Below are 21,852 nucleotides of genomic sequence, written 5' to 3' on the forward strand. Positions count from 1 at the left end.
ACTGATTTAGGTGACTATAGTGTTCCTTTAAGTCTCCCCCTTGTGGGGGCCACTCTCTCTTCATTTTCAATTGTGTTGGCAACCTGGCTTCATGGGAGATGTAGTCCACAAACTCTGGAGTGACCTTAACCATTTGCATATCATGCTAATCCCACCCATCAGGGCAGTCCAGAAGTGAAATTCCAGCAAGTTATTTGTGCACAAGAGATACAGCAGATCATTTCTGCCTTCTTTGGGTCTCGTCAGCGAGGTGTAGTTGATACCCCTCTGGGCAGAGTAAGCATAGGGTCCACGTCTGTATCTCTCATGTAGAGAGAACTTGCCGGCATTACAGTGCCTGACTGCCATTATGTGTGGGATCAGTTTGATACGCAAATCGTATAGGTTCTCTTTGTAATGGCACAAGTGAGCAAAAACATTTTGAGCACTGAGATGGGACTAACTGAAGGTCAAGCTAGGCTTCCGGCAAGAGATCTGCAACTTTTACACGCTGTTTTTAGATCTACCTGCAATGAAACCGTGCATAAATAAATGCATTCATGTTTTCATTTGGGGTATATCTACTAAACAGGGACTTTTTAAAAAAAAAAAATATATATATTTTTTTATTTGGGCAGTGGAGTGTCCCTTTACTGGTAAATGTGGCTCTGGGTACCTCACTGTACCAATTTTCTATATTATCAATAGTTTCCAGTGCTTACTATGTTCCTTTAATGTGGTAGACCTCGCAAAATGACGCAGTAAGAAATCGTTGGGTTTTCACTTAGTTGGTGTTCTTGGCGATTGACAATGGAATTGCACATTTATACTAAAAATAAAGGGGAAAATTCCATAAAAAATTGCTACCCATATTTTTCCAAAGTTAGTGAATAGTTGTCTGAGAATAAAATACTTGTTATCAGTTTCAGATGGAACCCTTCATCTCTGATTTGTTCCTGAACTTTTAAAGTCAAACAAAAAGTTCTCTGCTAATTGTTTCAAAGGGTGGGACCGATTTCTGGGCACCGTCTCGAGGTAGAGCATGTGTGGTCTAGATTTTTGTATGTGAACAACCTGTCAGTGCAAGCCTTAACACTTGCTGACTTTACAGGTTTTCGGATTTCAAGGGCTTCAGAAGAGGAAAAAGATCATTGTTGTAATTATTTTTTTAACACCTTAAATAATTAACTACCGTACTTAGTAATATAATTTTCAGTTTAAATGTAGTAGGGTTACTCCAAGCAACATGACCATGTCAGGGATTTGAAGTGGTCATGGTGCCCGGAGTCTGTATGTGCAGCATTTTGCTATGAAAAGCTGCACATATAGAGTTTTACCTCCCTGCTGCCAAAGCTGCAACTCCACCTGGGGCTATGTCATCGGGACATCACTAGCCAGCCCGGAACAAGGTTTCTGGGATGGCTATTGTGAATTATGTGCAAATTTGGCGTCTCATGCCAGCACGCACACAGCATGGCGGCACCAGATAGCCAATGGCTGCACTTACACCCCCTCTGTTGCCCAGATGACACTGCCACATGGGGAGTTACAGCTCTAGCAGAAAATGAGTTAAACCCTATTTAGACTCCAGGCAGTGATTTTCTTTTTAATGGAATGCAGAATCTTGTATTCACAGTTTGAGATGTCACCTGTCATATCACAGAGCTTGCATGTTTGCTGCTTTCTGGACAGGGTGATCTTTCTAAATCCGTTGACAGAACTTCATTTAATTTAACTTTCTTAAAATTTTAGCTGCATTATTTCTCTGCCCACTTAGGGAATACGAGAGGACACCACTTCTAATACTGTGTGAGTCACACCATAGCAACCGCACACACTCATCCGGTTCACCCATCTCTCCTCCTACCTTGATTTCCTGTTCTGGGAAGAATTGTCTGTTTTTGTTTTCCGTTGTCATGGCTGTGCCCCATCCTGCTACTCCCTCGCTCATTGAATATCTTTTGTGTGTAGTTTGTGGAGAAAGAGAGATACAATTAACCAATTCACGGAGAGAGTTCAGCAACATGCTGGCAACTACCCTGTATTTAAAGATTAACTGGAAATGATTCACCGTTACAATTCGCACCCTGGCTGTACATATTCAGCTTGCTCCTGTATTTTATACTGTCCTTTATTTCCATTATTAACACCTGATTCAGAGCCACTTATAGTTCTAAAACAATAGCCTGGAAATACAGCAAAATGCAAGGGCTGAATCCACAGCGTGATATTGCCAAGGTGCTGGTGAAATCCTCTTTGTGTTTGTTATTTAGTTTTTTTGTTTTTTTTTACAGAAATTTGGAAAAATGATTACTAGATAATGCAGCACTTTTTATTTTATTATTTTGTGTCCTTTGTTGTTTTCTTTTTCTTCAGCATCGCAGATCTAATATAGCACTAAGGTGTCAAGAAGCAAAACTATTCCATGCCTCTGTAACATAAATACCATCAGAAAAATGTCAAAGTCGGTACGACTGATGACTGACTACCTGCAATACGCACGCTGTTAGTTTAAATAGGAGATAAAATCAAGAATTAAAATGTGAATCTTGCTGCCAGGATTCTCCAAACGTATGGTTTGTCTGACAAACCTGCTTTGGTTATGATGCCCTTTCTTCAATAGGGACACAGGGTTATTTGCCAAAAGTGTAAATTTCACATTTTACGACCAAATCGCCGAGCTGGCTGGGATCATTTTTTCCACTTCAGCTGATGTGGAATAAAAAGAAAAATGTACTTGAAATTCTGGAGAATTCAGGCTTTAGTGCATAAACCTGACCGTTTTGTCATTTAAAAAATGGTGCAAATTTCTATATAGGAGATATCACAATGGAACCAGTTTTTATGGCACGTTCTCTCCAACGTTTGCAGCACCGCCGCCTTTGTTGTAGAAATATCTATTAATCCTGGTGAGACGATTTTGGGAGGAAAGTGGGGTGACTGCAGTACTTGGCCAGTTGGATCTGTCCTGTTCAGAAACAGAAATGTTTGAAGCAGATGTATGCTTGTTCCTGCCAGCTCAGTCTGACTCACCCATCAGACAGTTTGCAGCTGTCTGGGGAAGTACCAATAGTACCACAGATGTTTTGAAATAGTTTATATTTGCTAGGGAAACCAAGGAAAGAAGGGTGGGGGTATGATGCATCACAGTTTTAGCTAAATAGCTCTTCAGTGAACTTTGACTTGAATTGTAAGGTTCTATGCAAACCACTGACTCAGGAAATCACAATGAATGGCAACCGGCAAGTGTTAGAGAAAATAAAAACACAAGGTGTAGTCTGCATGATTCTATTATTCTTATTAAGGGTTAATTCAATATGCATCAAATTGCAAATGTTGGACTTAAATAGCCAGCTTGTGATTATTGCAGCAATTTCTCTTCCAAATTAGCTTCTAATTAATTTTTTATTTTTTTTTTTAGTTTCATTTCACCCCCCCCCCCCCCCCCCATGCAGTTTAGTAAATATTGCCCTTGGTGTTATGGCAACAATGGATTAAGAATTCTGAAAACAGTCAGACGGGATGTAAAGTTAAGGCATTGCAGGCTTGGAAGAGTAGGAAAACCCAAACATGTTGTGACAAAACCGCAGCTCTGCCGCTATGCAGAGGCATTTCTTCTCACTTAAGACCTCACACTCACTGAGTTTCCTCCTAACTTTTATCAGGCACAACCCCAGAAACTGGCCATACTCCAACCCACCTGGCGACCGAGCCTCACAGGGAAAGCCACGAGCCTCCCAGTTGTCACTCTGGCTGGCCTTGTGGAACTCTCCATCGGAGCATAAATTAGCCACAGCCAGTAAAAACTTTAACCGGGTAGCCATTCAATAAGATCGCTCTTTTGACCGAAGACAGGGGAGCGCTATTTGTGGTTGTAAGATGTGGGGGTGTTTTCGTGGTGTATTTTGACGGCACTCTGGTGTCTAGATGATACTTTATCAGCAGTTGCTGATCTAGTTATCTCCCATGATGGGATTTACATTACTGCATTGTGAATTATACTGAATAGAAATTCACATTACAAATCTTAGGCCAAAATAGACGATTTGGAAACGTTCTACAGCTTTTCAACTTTGCTATTTCTTTTTCATTTGTTCACAATTAACTGTATAATGAATAAAAGCGATAGTATTATTTACTGAACCAGGAATTGTCTGGGTTTGACCAGGGAATTGGAAGTTCTAGGCCCAAACTGTTCAACTTCTATTTTCCCATTTTAAACAACATTTGACTTAAAATATCCAGAAATCTTCCTGGAAACCCTCCACTGCTCTCCCTTAGAACCGCCAAGCAGCCGCTGGGTCTGCTCCGTTTCTGTCTGATAAATCCATAGGGATGTCTGAAGGAGCAAAGGTTAAATACCTAAATAAATAAATAAATAAATAACCTTTTAAAACTTTTTTGTCTGTACAGCTCACATTGATGCCTTGACGTCAAAGTTCTTTATGTTGGAGGAGATCTCTTCCGAGGCGCTTAAGGACAGACTCCAAAGCTTCAAGTAAGTGCAGCCAGAAACTGGGATTGAGAGATGTTGAGGCAAAACTGTCATTCTGTAAAAAGCAATGGACACACTTTTTGGGTTAAATGAATAGCGCACAGAGTGTGCTCAGAATGCCCATATTCAATGCACTTCCACTGTTTATTAAAACACGTTCCTCCTTCACCAGACACAGACTTTCTTCAATCAGGAGAGTCTAATTCTGCACAGTCTATTCTTATCCCATAAATACCTGTCCAGCAGATGTTTATGGGATAAGTTGTTCCCAATAACATGAGTATATTACGGCAACTGCTTTCTCTTTTCACGTGACACAGTTAACTGTTTAGTGGACATGTACCTTACTCCCAGTTTCCCCAAATGAATGGATCAAACACATCAGCAGGTAATACCCGTTCCCCTGTGTAGTATATCAGGTAGGCAGTCATTATTCATTAGTACCAATTCGTCCCCAACAAGTGTTTGAAGAAGCTTGAAAGTTCAATGTGTCCAGGTTTCTTTTGGATTTTATTCCCTGTATATATATTCCGTGATATGGTTTGTGAATTATTTGTCATTTAAACTATTTTTATACTAAATGGATTTTGAGAAGTTTGAAATAACAAATACTATCCTTATCAAGCATGCCCTGTGTGTGACTGCTAATATATGGATAAAAACTGCCCAGCTCTCTCTCCACTCAAGTTGTACATGGACAAAATTGATATCACTCCGAGTATTCCAGGCTGATTGACAGCTCTGAGGGAATGAGTTGCAGCTACAGAGTTGTGTGTGCTTGTGTGTTTATTTATTTTTTTTACTCAATTGTGCACAGTTGCTATGAAACTTTGAAAGAACTTTTGAAACTAAAAAAAAACAAAAAAACTTTATTTTATTTTTCAAGTGACAGTTCTGCTTTCATAGTGAAAAGTTTGGCGCAAAGCTATATTTCTAAAATATGAACCGTCGAATTTTGAAAATATACGTTATCAAACAGTTTCAACGGTTATGATTTATCGGAATGTTCCCTCTCTGTTCGGATCCCAGTTTTATTCAGGGGGAGCATTATTTCCATAAATGGTAGACATTCTCTATGGAAACCTGATTTGCCAGCCCTTCAACCTCCATAACATTCTTGCAAGATAAACTAAAATAAATTAAATCCATATGGAACGCGAATAGACTGTACGGCTGAAACTGCATGTTTAATTGCAATGGAAAAACATGATTATTGCACTAATAAGCGGTTCTCTAGATTGTTTGACTGATGTACAGCTGTAGCCACGTGTTTTTAAGAAATATATTACTTTCGTGGAGTACCCTATGTATTTAATCATCCGCAAGATAACTATTCTCCCAGTATGTTTCTAACCATCTAATCTGTATAACTGTGAAACAGATTACAACTATTTATAAGCAGGCTGGAGTTTCTGGTCCTGTTCTACGACATCTGCATTGTGAGCAGTTATTCCTCTACAGATCCCTGTAATACAAAACGCATATCTAATGGCTAAATTTAAGGTTAATGTTCTATTATTTGGGAAATGCCTGTTCCCCTTTAGAGTGTATAATGTGTGTTTCATTATTAATTTGCATAAACGGGGGTCATTTGTTCACTTGTGGCTCTATTAACATAAATTAACATAAAAAGCAATATTTTCAACAGACATTTAGAGGAGCATACAATATCTAAATGTGTGACGATGTTCCTTTGATGGATAAGTCCTTCTTTATGTGCTTGGGTATGTGTCCTTGGTACATGGTTGGAGAGTGCTTTTGGGTAAGTTTGTCTGTGGCCTTCTTGCATAGTAAATTAGCCCTCCGCCTCTCAATTTATGAAACAAATGCCGGTGGATAAAGGAACCACTATTTGTCCTTGTAAGAGCAATTTTGTGTTTGTAGATCAGGATTGTGTTTGTAGGGCATAATTGTGTTTGTAGGGCAAGATTGTGTTTTTCCCATTGGTTTTATTGAGATATTGGTTCTCTTTTGTAAATTGGCAACAAATTGTCCCATCCTGTGGAATTTCTATTATTCTATTCTTTAGGAATTCAGAGCAAGCTTGCCACAGACCCAATGTAGGGTCAAAATGTAGCTGGAAAACTTTGTTCTAATAAATGTGCCTTGCCGAGCTTCGGAGTGCCTGGGCCTTTTTCTTCTACCTTGGCTTAAACTGTTTGAGGATTGTGCTAGCCCCTGACCTGGTTACACTTAATTATTTGTCTAATGAAATGAGTGCAGTTTCTCTGAACCTTTGTTGGTATAAATACCCAAAGATTGGTGTGACTTCTTGGACTAAATATGGAAAATCCTGATCAGCTCCCAAATCGTTCCTTTAAAAAAAAAAAAAAAAATGATTTGTGTTAGCGATACGATTGACTGATATTATTAAAGGAACACTTTTGGCACCATAACAACAACAGACAGCTGTAGTGTTATGATTCCACGAGTGTCCTGGCACTTCCCCATGATAGATGTAAAAAAAAAAGTTTTTAGAATAGTTTGGCACATTCCGGTACCACTGAGTCTGATTTATAGCACTTTATAGACCAAAGTGAACCGATGCAAGACTCTGCTCATTGGCGCGTAGGGGGTCTCAGAGTGTAGCTTTAACCTTATTAAAGTTATTATTCTTAAAAATGCTAATTGTGTTTTTTATTTCTCTCTTTGTGTTCTCAGCCCTGCAAACAGTCTCGTGATGCTCCGTCATATCCTGAAACTTGTCACTGGGTGAGTTAATTTTTTATTTATTTTTTATTCTTTATTTTTATTGTGCTTAGAATAACAAAACACACTTATATTGCCACAACAGCAAATACAACCGATGGAATGAAACAAGAATATCAATAACATGGCAATCATTATCAGCACATTTTTTTTTTTTTTTTTAAACAAGAGAAGTCAAGCTAGGTAAAACAATCTGTAGTTGTAGGTTCATTCATGCTGGTAACTTTGAGAAGCAATATATATACTCGATGTTTCGAGTAGTATTTACAAACGCCACTACAGCGTGCAGGTATGTATAAACACAGGTACATTAAACAGTGGCGCGGTAAAATTGCACATTTCAGTTATATAAACACATATGTATCTTGTCTGATATGTCTGATGCTTGAGCAGCCTATGTAGTAGGATTAGTGAGACCTGTGTATGGTGTACTAGCGAAATGGTGTAAGTAATGCAAGTTAAGTGGATCAGGCTTGTAACACGTGCGGTCTATCTGTGGTGTCCTATTAGCATCTTGTATAATAGCTTTAACGAGTTGTAGGGTCGGATGTATGTGCATGAGTGTACAACAAATGCTAGGCTCGTTGTGCTTGTGTAATATACATAAACGTGTGACAATAGGCTTATGAAGCATGCTAGACAGGCTCTGTACAAGCTTAACGAAGTTGTGTTGCAATATGGTTAAGTTTACAAGTAGATCGGGTTCGCCCTGCTATATACTGCTGCAGTGGCTTGTGTGGTAGGACGTACAGGCCCGCTGGGGAGACCAGGCAGGCGCGTCGGTTTTAGAGGGCAGCAGACATGAAGATTGATGAAGTAGATTAGCTAACTAGGCTGTATGATCATTGCAGTTCACCTCTAAGTCCACACTCCCTGGGTCTAAGCTATATGGTGCCTTACCCCTAGCGGCAACATCGTTAGAGTCCACAGGAAGGGAAAGAGAGGATTTAAAACAAGGAAGGAAAACACAAAGAATGAAACCTCATTATCAGGCCTGTGGATGTCAGGCTGAGGTCGGTTGTGATTAGATAGTCCAGCATCAGCCCATGCCCCGGCTTGGAGATGGATGAAGGCTGTCCTTGGTTCGTTCCATGAGGGCACCTTCAGCCGATGCCCATTGCATGGACGTGTCTCTTGCCCTCTGTGTTTGTCCCAGCAGGGGTGCCCCTGGCTCGGGACTCAGCTCCAGCGGCTTTCAGAAGAGTGTGCAGCTTTGTGGCTCCCCGGTTTGCTGCTGTGACGTGGAGGGATGTAGATAGGCTGTGCCGAGCACCGGTTCCCCGGTCGGGTGAGTAGCTAGGATGGATGCCTGGTTTGGTGGTTTCGGTCTCATGAGTGTGAGTGTGGGGGCAGGTGCGTTCACCTGAGTACCCTGGTGTTGTTTCCCGCCCGTTGGATCGACGGAATTTGTGTAGTCTGGCGGCCTTTCTGGATGCCTGTGGTGGACGCCTGTACTGGCGGCGCCGAGTTACTGGGCGAAGCCATGTAGCCACCAGTTTCACTGCTAGGTGGTAATCCATTCCGTGGTCGCACAGCATGGCCCAAAGGCTCATGCAGAGCTGGTCGAAGCTGGTAGTAGGTTGGGCGTGTGTGTTCCGCATTTTGGGCCTTTCGCTGGGCGACCATCTTAGCTGCGTCTCGGTGTGGGTGATGCCTTGGGGCTCTGCCTCTGGTGGCCTTCGGCCTGGGTGATCTCCTGCCAGGAGATCTGTATGCTGTGGAGGCATGGGTGATCAGAGGGGGCCCACTCACCGCCCGACTTTCAACCTCCATGTTGTCCTCTCGGCGTTGGGGAGCTGCAGCAGTTTGGCGTGCGGCCCAGAAGCGGTCAAAGATCTCATCCAGTCTCCTCTGCGTAATCTGTACAGGAGTGAGAGATGCCATCTCAGAGCGCTGGGTGTCTGGTTCCCGCTGTTTGTTCCGGGCCGGCATTTTGTGTGCATCTGCTCGGCTGTAGATTAGTGGAGTAGGTCGGTGAGAAACTCTGTTGTGCGAGAAACGAGCCAGGTGTCAGGGTACCTGAAGTCTCTACCTCAGAGGAGGTTAGACTTCCCGACGTCCGTTCTCTCAGCGGGGCTGATTCATCTAATCCTCACAGCTCTCATAGTCATTCCCACGCCGGCCGCGAGAACCCCACTCCCTTTTATGACACGACGCTCAGGAGCCGACGTCATGACGGCAATCACATCCCGGCCTGTCAATCTGGTTCGGAACAACGAATCAGGGCTCGGCAAGGGCGGAGCCATGATTTAGAGAACCAGGGTATAAAAGCGGGATGTGGGTAATGGTTCATTGGCCTGTCGTGGTTCTAGCTTCTCTGGTTCCTCAGTGCTCTCATGTTTATCGTGCTATCTGGTTTTGACTCGGCTTGTACTATCGTTCCTGTTTACCTCTCGTGTCCTTTGACCTCGGCTTGTCTCTCGCTTACCTGTCCTCTCGTTCCCTCGACCCCGGCTTGTCTCTGACTATTCTCTGCTTTCTCCGTACGTTAGTCCGGCCATTCTAAGGTCCGGTATACGTACATCTCTCCTGTTCGTACTCTGCGTGTTGGATCCCTGTCCCGATCCTGACATTACGACAGGGCCATGGATCCTGCAGGTACAAACGCTCAGCTTGGTTCACCTGACTCAAGGTTTGAAGCCATGGACCATAGAATGGACCAAATGGCTCTGGCGCTGCAAGCATTACTATCCCATCCGAGTAATCAAGCAGAGGAGATTCATACTCCATCTATCTCTCTTGCTAACACAGGCCTAGAGGTAGCCACAGGGGGAATTTCTTCCCGTGTTACTTTCCCTTTACGGTATGGCGGTGCTCCAGATACTTGTCGTGGCTTCCTAAACTAGATAGGAATTAATTTTGAATTACAACCCCGCGCCTATCCTACTGACAGGGCGAAGGTTGGATTCATAATATCGCTACTCATTGACAAAGCTCTTAGATGGGCTAACCCTCTGTGGGAAAATGATAATCCAGTAGTCTATAACTATAATGCGTTCCTTACTACGTTTCGGAGGACTTTTGATCCTCCAGGGAGAAAGGCCAGTGCTGCTAGATCACTATTACGTCTTAGACCGCATAGTCTAACCCTTGTGGATTATGCGCTAGAGTTCAGATCCTTGGCGGCAGAGGTCAAGTGGAATGAACAAGCCTATATGGACGTATTTCTGAACGGATTGTCAGATGCGATCCTAGACGAGGTTGCCACTAGGGATCTTCCTGAAAATTTAGAGGAATTAATTTCATTTATTTCTCATATAGATGAACGCATGAGACAGAGGCAGAACACTCGTGATTTTGGTTATAGACCTTCCTTAAGACTAACTCCCGCATTTCAGAATTCTGAATCTACTATTCTAGCTCTCCCAGAACCTATGCAGATTGGTAACACTCACCTTTCAGAGAATGAAAGACAAAATAGGAAAAGGGAGGGTCGGTGTATGTATTGTGGAGTAGGAGGTCACCTACGCCTTAATTGCCCTAACCGTCCGGGAAACGCTCGCACCTAAGTTTCTCCAGAGGACAGGCCTTGGGTGTTTCTATTTTGTCCTCTACATATGATTACAGGGATCATAGGCTACTAGTACAGGTTTCTTTAACTTGGGAAAAGGGAGCACTTAAAGCTATGGCATTAATAGATTCCGGAGCAGCTGAAAGCTTTATTGATCAAACTTTTGTCAAGAAACATGCTATCCCATCTCAGTTAAAGGAGACTCCCCTGGCCGTTGAGGCCATAGATGGTAGACCGTTGTTAGATCCAGTTATTTCTCGTGAAACTTTACCAGTTAAACTAACCATTGGTATTTTACACGAGGAGGAGATTTCTTTCATGCTTATCTCATCCCCTTCAGTTCCTATAGTTTTGGGGTATCCCTGGCTTAAAAAGCATAACCCTACTATTGATTGGGAACAAGGTGAAATAGTCTCTTGGGGTCAGGGTTGCCAGAAAGGTTGTGTACAGAAAGTCTCACCGTTGTGCCTAGTGGACACACCTAGCAACTCTAACAAGCCCACAGATTTACAGATACCTTCCCAGTATCAGGATTTAAAGGCAGTCTTTGATAAGAGGAAGGCTGATACTTTACCTCCACACAGGTCCTTTGATTGTAAGATTAATCTCCTGCCTGGTACTATGCCCCCGAGGAGTAATGTATATCCTCTATCCGCTAAGGAGAACTTAGTCTTAGAGGAGTACATTCAGGAGAATCTAGACAAAGGCTTTATTAGGAGGTCCTCTTCTCCAGCCGGAGCCGGTTTCTTTTTCGTAGATAAAAAAGACGGCACACTACGGCCTTGCATCGATTATCGGGGCTTGAACAAGATAACAATCAGAAATGCTTATCCGATTCCCCTGATTACTGAGCTATTTGATCGCCTGAAAGGTTCTAAGATTTTTACCAAGTTAGACCTGAGGGGAGCTTATAACTTGGTGAGAATTCAGCAGGGTGATGAATGGAAAACGGCTTTCAATACCCGGTATGGCCACTATGAGTACACGGTAATGCCCTTTGGGCTTTGCAATGCTCCTGCTGTATTCCAGGACTTGATTAATGAGGTTCTTAGGGAATTTCAACAGGAATGTGTTATAGTTTATTTGGATGATATACTAATACATTCTAAAGAGCCTGAAACTCATCACAAACAAGTCAGAAGGGTATTACATAAACTTCTACAGCATGGGTTGTACTGCAAATTGGAGAAGTGTAGCTTTGACTGTCAGGGTACCTGGAGTCTCTACCTTTGAGAGAGGTAGAGACGTAGAAGTTTATCCGTCCGGACGCCATGTCTCCTCGGTCTCCCGCGGTTCACTCGGTCTTGCTAACGCCGGCCGCGAGGGAGTCACTTCCTTTTATAACAGGAGGACCGGAGGTAGACGTCATGACGCCAACCCGAAACATCCTGCCACTCAAATCTCGGGAGACGAATCAGGACTCGCCGGAGGCGTGTCCCCTCTCCCTAGCCAGGATACTTAACGGTGGTTCTCTCATTCACTCATTGCCCTGTCGTGGTTCTAGTCCGCCTAGTCACACAGTGCTTTATGATTCACTTGTCTTTTGGTTCTGACCCGGCTTTGTTGTTTACTCTCCTGCCTTTCTGTTATCCTTGACCCGGCTTGTCTCTCGCTTACCTGCCCTCTGTTATCCTCGACCTCGGCTTGTCTCTGACCATTCTATTGTAGTTATACGTTAGTCCGGCCATTCTAAGGACCGGTATACGTATCTGCTACTCTTTGTACTCTGCGTGTTGGATCCCTGACCCGATCCTGACATTACGACAGGGCCATGGATCCTGCAGGTACAAATTGTCAGCTTGGTTCTCCTGATCCTAGGTTTGACGCCATGGATCATAGGATGGATCAGATGGCTCTAGCACTACAGGCGCTGCTGTCTCGCCCTATTAATCCACCTGAGGAGAGGCGTAATACTTCTGCTTCTTCTGTGGGTTCGGGGTTAGAGGTAGCTACTGTAGGTGCTTCTTCCCGAATTACCCCACCTGTACGTTATGCTGGTACCCCTGAGAGGTGTCGTGGCTTTTTGAACCAGATCAGTATTCATTTCGAGCTACAGCCTCGGTCATACCCTACTGATAGGGCAAAGGTGGGATTTATTATTACCTTACTCATTGAGAAGGCTCTGAGATGGGCTAATCCGTTGTGGGAGAATGATAATCCATTAGTCTATAATTATAATTCCTTTGTAGCTGCTTTTAAAAGAACTTTTGACCCTCCTGGCAGGAAGGCCAATGCAGCCAGATTACTGTTGCGCCTTAGACAAGACAACCAAACACTTGTGGATTATGCACTAGAGTTCAGGTCTTTGGCGGCAGAGGTAAAATGGAATGAACAAGCCTATATAGACGTATTCTTAAATGGTTTATCTGATGTAATACTTGATGAGATAGCGACAAGAGAGCTTCCCGAGAACCTGGAGGATTTAATTTCCTTTATCTCTCGTATTGACGAACGTCTAAGGGAGAGACAGAATACTCGAGATAGAACCGCTAAATCTTCCCCTAGATTAGTACCTTCGTTTCAAATTTCTGAAACCAAAGATCCACAGGTTTCAGAACCTATGCAGTTAGGCCTTACTCGTCTCTCAGAGGAGGAGAGACAGTACAGGAGAAGAGAGGGACTGTGTATGTATTGTGGGTCCAGAGGTCATGTACGTTTGAGCTGTCCCAGCCGTCCGGGAAACGCTCGCACCTAAGTTTCTCTAGAGGACAGACCTTGGGTGTTTCGATTTTGTCCTCTACTCATAACTACCAAGAACATAGACTCCTATTACCGGTCTCTTTAACTTGGGAGAAGGGAACTTTAGAAACTATGGCATTGATTGACTCCGGCGCTGCTGAGAATTTTATCGACCAAAAGTTTCTCATCAAACACACTATCCCATCCCAGTTAAGGAAGACACCCTTGGCTGTTGAAGCCATTGATGGTAGACCTTTAGTTGAGCCTGTGATTTTCCGGGAGACCACACCTCTTTACTTAACTACTGGTATTCTACACAAGGAGGAAATATCCCTACTACTCATTTCATCTCCTTCTGTTCCCATAGTCCTGGGATACTCCTGGCTTAAGAGACATAACCCCGTTATAGATTGGAAATCAGGGGAAATAGTTTCATGGGGCCAGAATTGTCAAGTGAATTGTTTAAAGAAAGTGTCACCTCTTTGTAGTGTCAACTCACTTAATAACGCTACTGACTCTACCAAAGTACAGATACCGTCCTTGTATCAAGATTTAAAGGCAGTATTTGACAAAAGAAAGGCTGATACCTTACCGCCACATAGGCCTTTTGATTGCAAAATTAATTTACTTTCTGGTACCATGCCCCCCAGGGGTCATGTATACCCTTTGTCCACGAATGAAAACTTAGTTCTAGAAGAGTATATTCGTGAAAACCTAGACAAGGGGTTCATTAGAAGATCCTCCTCTCCTGCTGGGGCTGGATTCTTTTTTGTTAAAAAGAAGGATGGTTCTTTGAGACCTTGCATTGACTACCGAGGCCTTAACAAGATAACCATCAGAAATGTTTATCCGATTCCCTTGATCACCGAGCTTTTTGATCGATTAAAAAATTCTAAAATTTTCACTAAGTTAGACCTTAGAGGTGCTTATAATTTGGTGAGAATCCACGACGGTGACGAGTGGAAAACTGCATTCAATACTCGATATGGGCACTATGAGTATACTGTAATGCCTTTTGGTCTCTGCAATGCTCCGGCAGTATTTCAGGACCTTATTAATGAGGTTCTTAGGGAGTTTCAAGATGACTGTGTAATTGTATACCTTGATGATATTCTTATACATTCCAGGGATATTGAGATTCACCACAGACAAGTCAGGAGGGTTTTACACAAACTTCTTCAGCATGGCTTGTACTGCAAACTAGAGAAATGCAGCTTTGACCAATCCCAAACTACGTTTCTTGGTTATGTGATTTCTGGGGAAGGGTTTGAAATGGATCCGGAGAAGCTCCAATCCATATTAGAGTGGCCTTTACCTCAGGGTCTCAAGGCTATCCAGAGATTCATTGGTTTCTCTAATTACTACAGACGTTTCATTAAGGGATACTCCTCTATCATTGCTCCCATCACCAACATGACCAAACAAGGGGCTGAGACTAAGAATTGGTCTACTGAAGCTCTTCGGGCTTTTGAGACACTCAAAGAGCTGTTTGCTTCCGCACCAATTTTAGTTCACCCTGATACTACTCTACCTTTCCTACTCGAAGTTGACGCTTCTGAGACAGGTATAGGTGCTGTTCTGTCCCAAAGGTTGGGTGTAGATAAACCATTACATCCTTGTGGATACTTTTCCAAAAAATTGTCCGGTACTGAAAGCAGATATGACATTGGTGACAGGGAACTACTAGCGGTTATAATGGCCTTGAAGGAGTGGAGACATTTATTGGAGGGTACTTTACATCCTGTTACTATTTTGACAGATCATAAGAACTTATCCTATATTGGGGAGGCTAAACGACTATCATCTAGACAGGTTCGTTGGTCCATATTTCTCACTCACTTCAACTACGTACTCACATATAGGCCAGGTTCTAAGAATTCTAAAGCCGACGCCTTATCTCGCCAGTATGAACCTGCTGCCGTATCTGAGCCGGTTTTGTCCTCTATAGTACCCAAGTGTAACATTATCGCTAACACTACTCTCAAAGTTCATTCCCCGCTACTTGATCAGATAAGGAACTTGCAGCATCTGGCACCTAGACTGACTCCGGCTTCCAGACTTTTCGTTCCCCCTGAACTTCAATTGGAGCTCTTACAGTGTCTTCACGAGAGTAAGGTGGCTGGTCATCCGGGTGTTCGCAAGACGTATTCTTTGATCTCCAAGGATTTCTGGTGGCCGTCGTTACGGAAGGATATTAAGGATTTTATCGGGGTTTGTGTGGTCTGTACTAAAACCAAACTACCGCATACGCTTCCTTGTGGTCTTCTACAACCGCTGGAAATTCCTGACAAACCTTGGTCCTGTGTGGCAATGGACTTTATTGTGGATCTGCCGGTTTCTAAAAAGCACACTGTTATCCTCACCGTAGTCGATAGGTTTACCAAGATGGCACATTTCGTACCTTTGCCTAAACTCCCGACTTCTCCTGAATTGGCGGAGGTCTTTGCTAAAGAAATTTTTCGTTTGCATGGGATTCCTTCGGAGATCACTTCTGATAGAGGCTCCCAATTTGTTTCACGTTTTTGGAGGTCGTTCTGTTCTCAATTAGGCATCAAATTGAATTTTTCGTCCGCCTATCATCCTCAGTCTAACGGAGCTGCTGAACGAACTAACCAGAAGATTGAGCAATACTTACGTTGTTTTGTTTCCGAACACCAGGACGATTGGGTCGGTTTGATTCCTTGGGCAGAGTTTGCGCACAACAATCTCGTTTGTGACTCCACGCATTCAAGTCCCTTCTTCATGAACTATGGCTTTCATCCATCCATTCTTCCCCCGGTTTCTCCTTCCCAAGGAGTGCCGTCGGTTGATGTCCATGTGGCCAATTTGAGGAAGTTGTGGGATCAGACTCGACAGATTCTTCTACACAATTCTGTACTGGTAAAGAAACATGCTGACAAACGTAGAAGGGCGGCTCCGAATTTTGTTCCGGGCGATAGAGTGTGGTTGAGCACTAGGAATATTCGTCTTAAAGTTCCTTCCATGAAATTCGCTCCTCGTTATATTGGTCCCTACAGGATCTTGACTCGAATTAACCCAGTGGCATATCGTCTAGCTCTTCCAGCTACTTTACGCATCCCGAACTCCTTTCACGTGTCATTGTTGAAACCTCTAATCTGTAACAGATTCTCCTCCACAATCGCCCCTCCGCGCCCTGTTCAGGTGGAGGGTCAGGAGGAATATGAGGTTAACTCCATTATTGATTCTCGTGTCTCCCGGGGACGAGTACAATATTTAGTTGACTGGAAGGGATATGGTCCTGAGGAGAGGAGTTGGGTACCACAAGAGGATGTTCATGCTCCTCGTCTTCGCAGGGCATTTCACTCCCGCTTTCCATCTCGCCCCGGCTCCTTCCGCCCGGTGGGCGTATCTGAGGGGGGGGGGTACTGTCAGGGTACCTGGAGTCTCTACCTTTGAGAGAGGTAGAGACTTAGAAGTTTATCCGTCCGGACGCCATGTCTCCTCGGTCTCCCGCGGTTCACTCGGTCTTGCTAACGCCGGCCGCGAGGGAGTCACTTCCTTTTATAACAGGAGGACCGGAGGTAGACGTCATGACGCCAACCCGAAACATCCTGCCACTCAAATCTCGGGAGACGAATCAGGACTCGCCGGAGGCGTGTCCCCTCTCCCTAGCCAGGATACTTAACGGTGGTTCTCTCATTCACTCATTGCCCTGTCGTGGTTCTAGTCCGCCTAGTCACACAGTGCTTTATGATTCACTTGTCTTTTGGTTCTGACCCGGCTTTGTTGTTTACTCTCCTGCCTTTCTGTTATCCTTGACCCGGCTTGTCTCTCGCTTACCTGCCCTCTGTTATCCTCGACCTCGGCTTGTCTCTGACCATTCTATTGTAGTTATACGTTAGTCCGGCCATTCTAAGGACCGGTATACGTATCTGCTACTCTTTGTACTCTGCGTGTTGGATCCCTGACCCGATCCTGACATTGACCAATCTCAGGTAAATTTTCTTGGTTACGTTATTTCTGGAGAGGGCTTTAAGATGGACCCTGTTAAACTCCAATCTATCTTGGATTGGCCATTGCCCAAGGGACTCAAGGCCATTCAGAGATTCATCGGTTTCTCGAATTACTATAGGCGCTTCATTAAGGGATACTCGTCTATTATCTCTCCTATTACTAACATGACTAAACAGGGTGCTGATACTAAGACATGGTCTCCAGAAGCGCTTGTTGCTTTCAGTACTCTCAAGGAACAGTTTGCCTCAGCACCAATATTAGTTCATCCAGACACATCTTTGCCTTTCTTACTCGAGGTAGACGCCTCAGAGACAGGTGTAGGCGCTATTCTGTCCCAAAGGTTAAGTTTGAATAAACCACTGCATCCATGTGGTTTTTTTTCTAGGAAATTGTCTGGGCCTGAGAGCAGGTATGATATTGGTGACAGGGAACTGTTAGCGGTAATTTTGGCTTTAAAGGAGTGGAGACACTTGTTGGAAGGGACTTTACACCCGGTTACTATTTTGACGGATCACAAGAATTTGTCATATATAGGGGAAGCCAAGCGATTATCTGCCAGGCAGGCTCGTTGGTCTTTGTTCCTTACTCATTTCAACTATGTTCTCACTTATAGACCTGGTTCTAAGAATTCTAAGGCCGATTCATTGTCCCGCCAACATGAACCTTCTTTTTTTCTTCTATAGTTCCTAAGCGTAATATTATTGCCAGCACTAGCATTAAGATTCACTCTCCGTTGCTGGAGGAGATCAAGAAGTTACAACATCTGGCACCCGGACCTATTCCGGGGGACCGTTACTTCGTGCCTCCTAAACTCCAACTGGAACTTATGCAGTGTTTTCATAACAGTAAATTTGCCGGACATCCTGGCATACGCAAGTCATGTTCTCTGATTTATAAAGATTTCTGGTGGCCTTCATTACGTAAGGATCTTAAGGAATTCGTCGGGGCATGTGATGTCTGTATGAGGACCAAACAACCTCATACGCTTCCATGTGGACTTTTGCAACCCCTAGAAATTCCTGTGAAACCATGGTCCTGTCTGGCTATGGACTTCATCGTTGATTTACCGGTTTCTAAAAGACATACGGTTATTCTCACAGTAATTGACAGGTTTACCAAAATGGCTCATTTTGTACCTCTGCTCAAATTGCCCTCTTCTCCCGAATTGGCTGAAATTTTCGCGAGGGAGATTTTTCGTTTACATGGGATTCCTTCTGAAATCGTTTCTGATAGAGGTTCCCAATTTGTTTCCCGGTTTTGGAGATCCTTCTGTTCCCAGCTAGGTATCAAATTAAATTTTTCCTCTGCCTATCATCCCCAGTCCAATGGGGCTGCCGAGCGCACCAACCAAAAGGTTGAACAGTTCTTGCATTGTTTTGTTTCTGAACACCAGGACGATTGGGTCGGTCTGATTCCTTGGGCGGAGTTTGCGCACAACAACAGTGTTTGCGATTCTACTCGTTCTAGCCCCTTTTTCTTTTTTTTTTTTTTTCTTTTTTTTAATTCTTTATTTTTGAAGTGCATAGGTTTACAACATTCGCTTGTGAGGTACCCCAAAGGCAGTCCTCTAGCGCAGTAAAAACATTTGAACGCATAGGTACTTGGTAGGTCAGGCACATTTTTGAATGGCTATAAACAATATAGATTAACTTTGCATAGGTGTTTTCTTAACATAACATAAATTAACATCGCTGAAAGGTACACGTTTAGAGTATCGAGTGGGTTACTAGACATATAGAATTTGCTAGACAATGCATATTTCCCGACAAAGTAGGCTTATAGTTAAGATTATGTGCAGGTACCATATTCTGTTCGCTGTGTACTTGATGCATGCTTGAAGTACCTGCACTAATGACATGTCTAAGTGATCGGGATAGCTGCAATATGGTGATAAAAATAAAATAAAATAAAATGCTAGGTACACATGTCTGCATAATTAGGGCATGCATGGAAGAGAACATGCTGAGTAAATGCGTTAGCTTCACATTTTTAGGCAATAGGCAGCTGAACATGTGACGATATTTAAACTTTGTTACTTTCAACTGCGCTATATATAGGCATGCATTGGCTAGACAGTGGTCTAAACATTGAAAGCTTTGATAAAAAAGAAATAAAAATAAAATAAAATAAAACGTTTTTGGTCTATGCTTAGGGTTACAGGTAGGCTAGGGCCAAACCAGACTGCGAGGAAAGAAAGTAAAGAGAAGCAAGGTATTTACATATAACATCAGTTCTTGGTAGTGCTCCAATACCACACCACGGCATGGCCCCCTCTCTTGTATGAGCTGGGAATGGTAAGCTGAAACAACGGGGGTGCTGTACAGCTCAGTCCTTATGTCCCAATTCATCCGATACCCGCTATGGGTAAAACCCGGGTCAGCACTGCTGAGTGAGTCTTCAGGCCAGCAAGCCGTGGAGGGTGGTGGGAGAGGACATACGCCTGGATCTGGACTTCTTGTGATGTCTTCCTTGTTTCTGGAGGGCCTGCTGTGGGTCGCTGTCGTTTGCTGTGTTGAGGTGTAATGCGTTTCGGTGGGCTTACCCTTCCGACCTGCTGCCAAGTTTGGACCTTTTGCACAGGGATCCGGACTTGATATGCTTCCCTCTTTTCTTGAGGCTCTGGTGTGGGTCGCTGCTGTTTGCTGTGCGGAGGTGCCGTGCGTTTCAGTGGGTTTCCCCTTCTGACCTGCCGCCATGTTTGGGCCTTCCGTACAGGGAGCTCTGGTGGCTGCCGGCCTACATGTATTGCTGGCTGGTGTTGTGGGGGACCACTGGGCTGTATTCGGGCATTTTGGCGCATTCTTCGTTCCAGCTTCTGCCAGAAAGCTTCGAAGAGTCTGTCCAGCCTGTTTTCAATGTCGCTTGAGGTAGGGCAACACGTGGCCTCTGCCATGTTTGGTGAGTTGCCGTGGACCCCACCATTGTGCCGCGCTTCACCCCACTCTCCTTCTGGGTCTTGATTGCCCTCCAGGGGCGGACCGGGATCACCCCCGCCGGTCCAGAGGGGGGGGCGACAGGGCTCGTGGTCTGCAGTGGTTCCGTCTTTGCACTTCCGAGCCAGGAGAGCGGCCGCCTCTCCCGCCCGGTGCGCTGTAGGCCTCATGCGTTCTGGAGGATTGTGTGAGTCTGCAAGGAGCCCCATACTGATTCCAGGAGTGTCGAGAAAATCGGGGGATATGAATCTCTCCAAGGGTCGATGAGTTACGAACCAGGACGGTCACAATAAGTCATGTATAGCAAGCTTATGGAGGAGCTCGGTAGAGATGCAACCTTCCTCCATTACAGTCAGGCCCCGCCCCCCTCTAGCCCCTTTTTCATGAATTATGGCTTCCATCCTTCCGTTCTTCCGTCGGCCTCCCCCTCCCAGGGGATACCGTCGGTTGATATTCATGTTGCCAATCTGAGAAAGTTGTGGGATCAGACTCGACAAATCCTTGTTCATAATTCCATGTTGTCCAAACAACACGCTGACAAACGCAGAAGGGTGGCTCCTGTATTCTCTCCGGGCGATAGGGTATGGTTGAGTACCAGAAACATCCGCTTGAAAGTTCCTTCCATGAAATTTGCTCCTCGTTTCATAGGTCCTTACAGGGTTCTGTCTCGGATAAATCCTGTTGCATATCGTCTGGCCCTTCCGCCTGCTTTACGCATCCCGAACTCCTTTCATGTTTCTTTATTGAAGCCTTTGGTATGTAACAGATTTTCCTCCACTGTGCCGTCCCCTCGTCCTGTCCAGGTTGAGGGTCAGGAGGAGTATGAGATCAATTCCATTCTCAATTCTCGGATTTCTCGGGGGAAGGTGCAATATCTTGTGGACTGGAAAGGATATGGTCCTGAAGAGAGGTCTTGGGTGGCCCAGGAGTATGTGCATGCTCCTCGCCTTCTCAGGGCTTTTCATGCTCGCTTTCCTTCTCGCCCCGGTTCCTTCCGCCCGGTGGGCGTTTCTGAAGGGGGGGGTACTGTCAGGGTACCTGAAGTCTCTACCTCGGAGGAGGTTAGACTTCCCGACGTCCGTTCTCTCAGCGGGGCTGATTCATCTAATCCTCACAGCTCTCATAGTCATTCTCACGCCGGCCGCGAGAACCCCACTCCCTTTTATGACACGACGCTCAGGAGCCGACGTCATGACGGCAATCACATCCCGGCCTGTCAATCTGGTTCGGAACAACGAATCAGGGCTCGGCAAGGGCGGAGCCATGATTTAGAGAACCAGGGTATAAAAGCGGGATGTGGGTAATGGTTCATTGGCCTGTCGTGGTTCTAGCTTCTCTGGTTCCTCAGTGCTCTCATGTTTATCGTGCTATCTGGTTTTGACTCGGCTTGTACTATCGTTCCTGTTTACCTCTCGTGTCCTTTGACCTCGGCTTGTCTCTCGCTTACCTGTCCTCTCGTTCCCTCGACCCCGGCTTGTCTCTGACTATTCTCTGCTTTCTCCGTACGTTAGTCCGGCCATTCTAAGGTCCGGTATACGTACATCTCTCCTGTTCGTACTCTGCGTCTTGGA

The 21,852-nt window shown here is 44.5% G+C and overlaps 1 protein-coding gene across 1 annotated transcript in view; it reads left to right on the forward strand.

The window, feature by feature from the left end:
• The window catches only part of ICE2 (interactor of little elongation complex ELL subunit 2), a 99,170-nt gene that overhangs the window by 46,913 nt on the left and 30,405 nt on the right, over nucleotides 1–21,852 (forward strand). The window contains exons 12-13 of the mRNA XM_063449315.1: nucleotides 4,393–4,477; nucleotides 7,136–7,186. Coding sequence (XP_063305385.1) covers nucleotides 4,393–4,477; nucleotides 7,136–7,186 — 136 coding nt within the window. The remainder of the gene's footprint in view (nucleotides 1–4,392; nucleotides 4,478–7,135; nucleotides 7,187–21,852) is intronic.

Source organism: Pelobates fuscus, chromosome 3 (genome assembly GCF_036172605.1).
Source record: "Pelobates fuscus isolate aPelFus1 chromosome 3, aPelFus1.pri, whole genome shotgun sequence".
Lineage (NCBI taxonomy): Eukaryota > Metazoa > Chordata > Amphibia > Anura > Pelobatidae > Pelobates > Pelobates fuscus.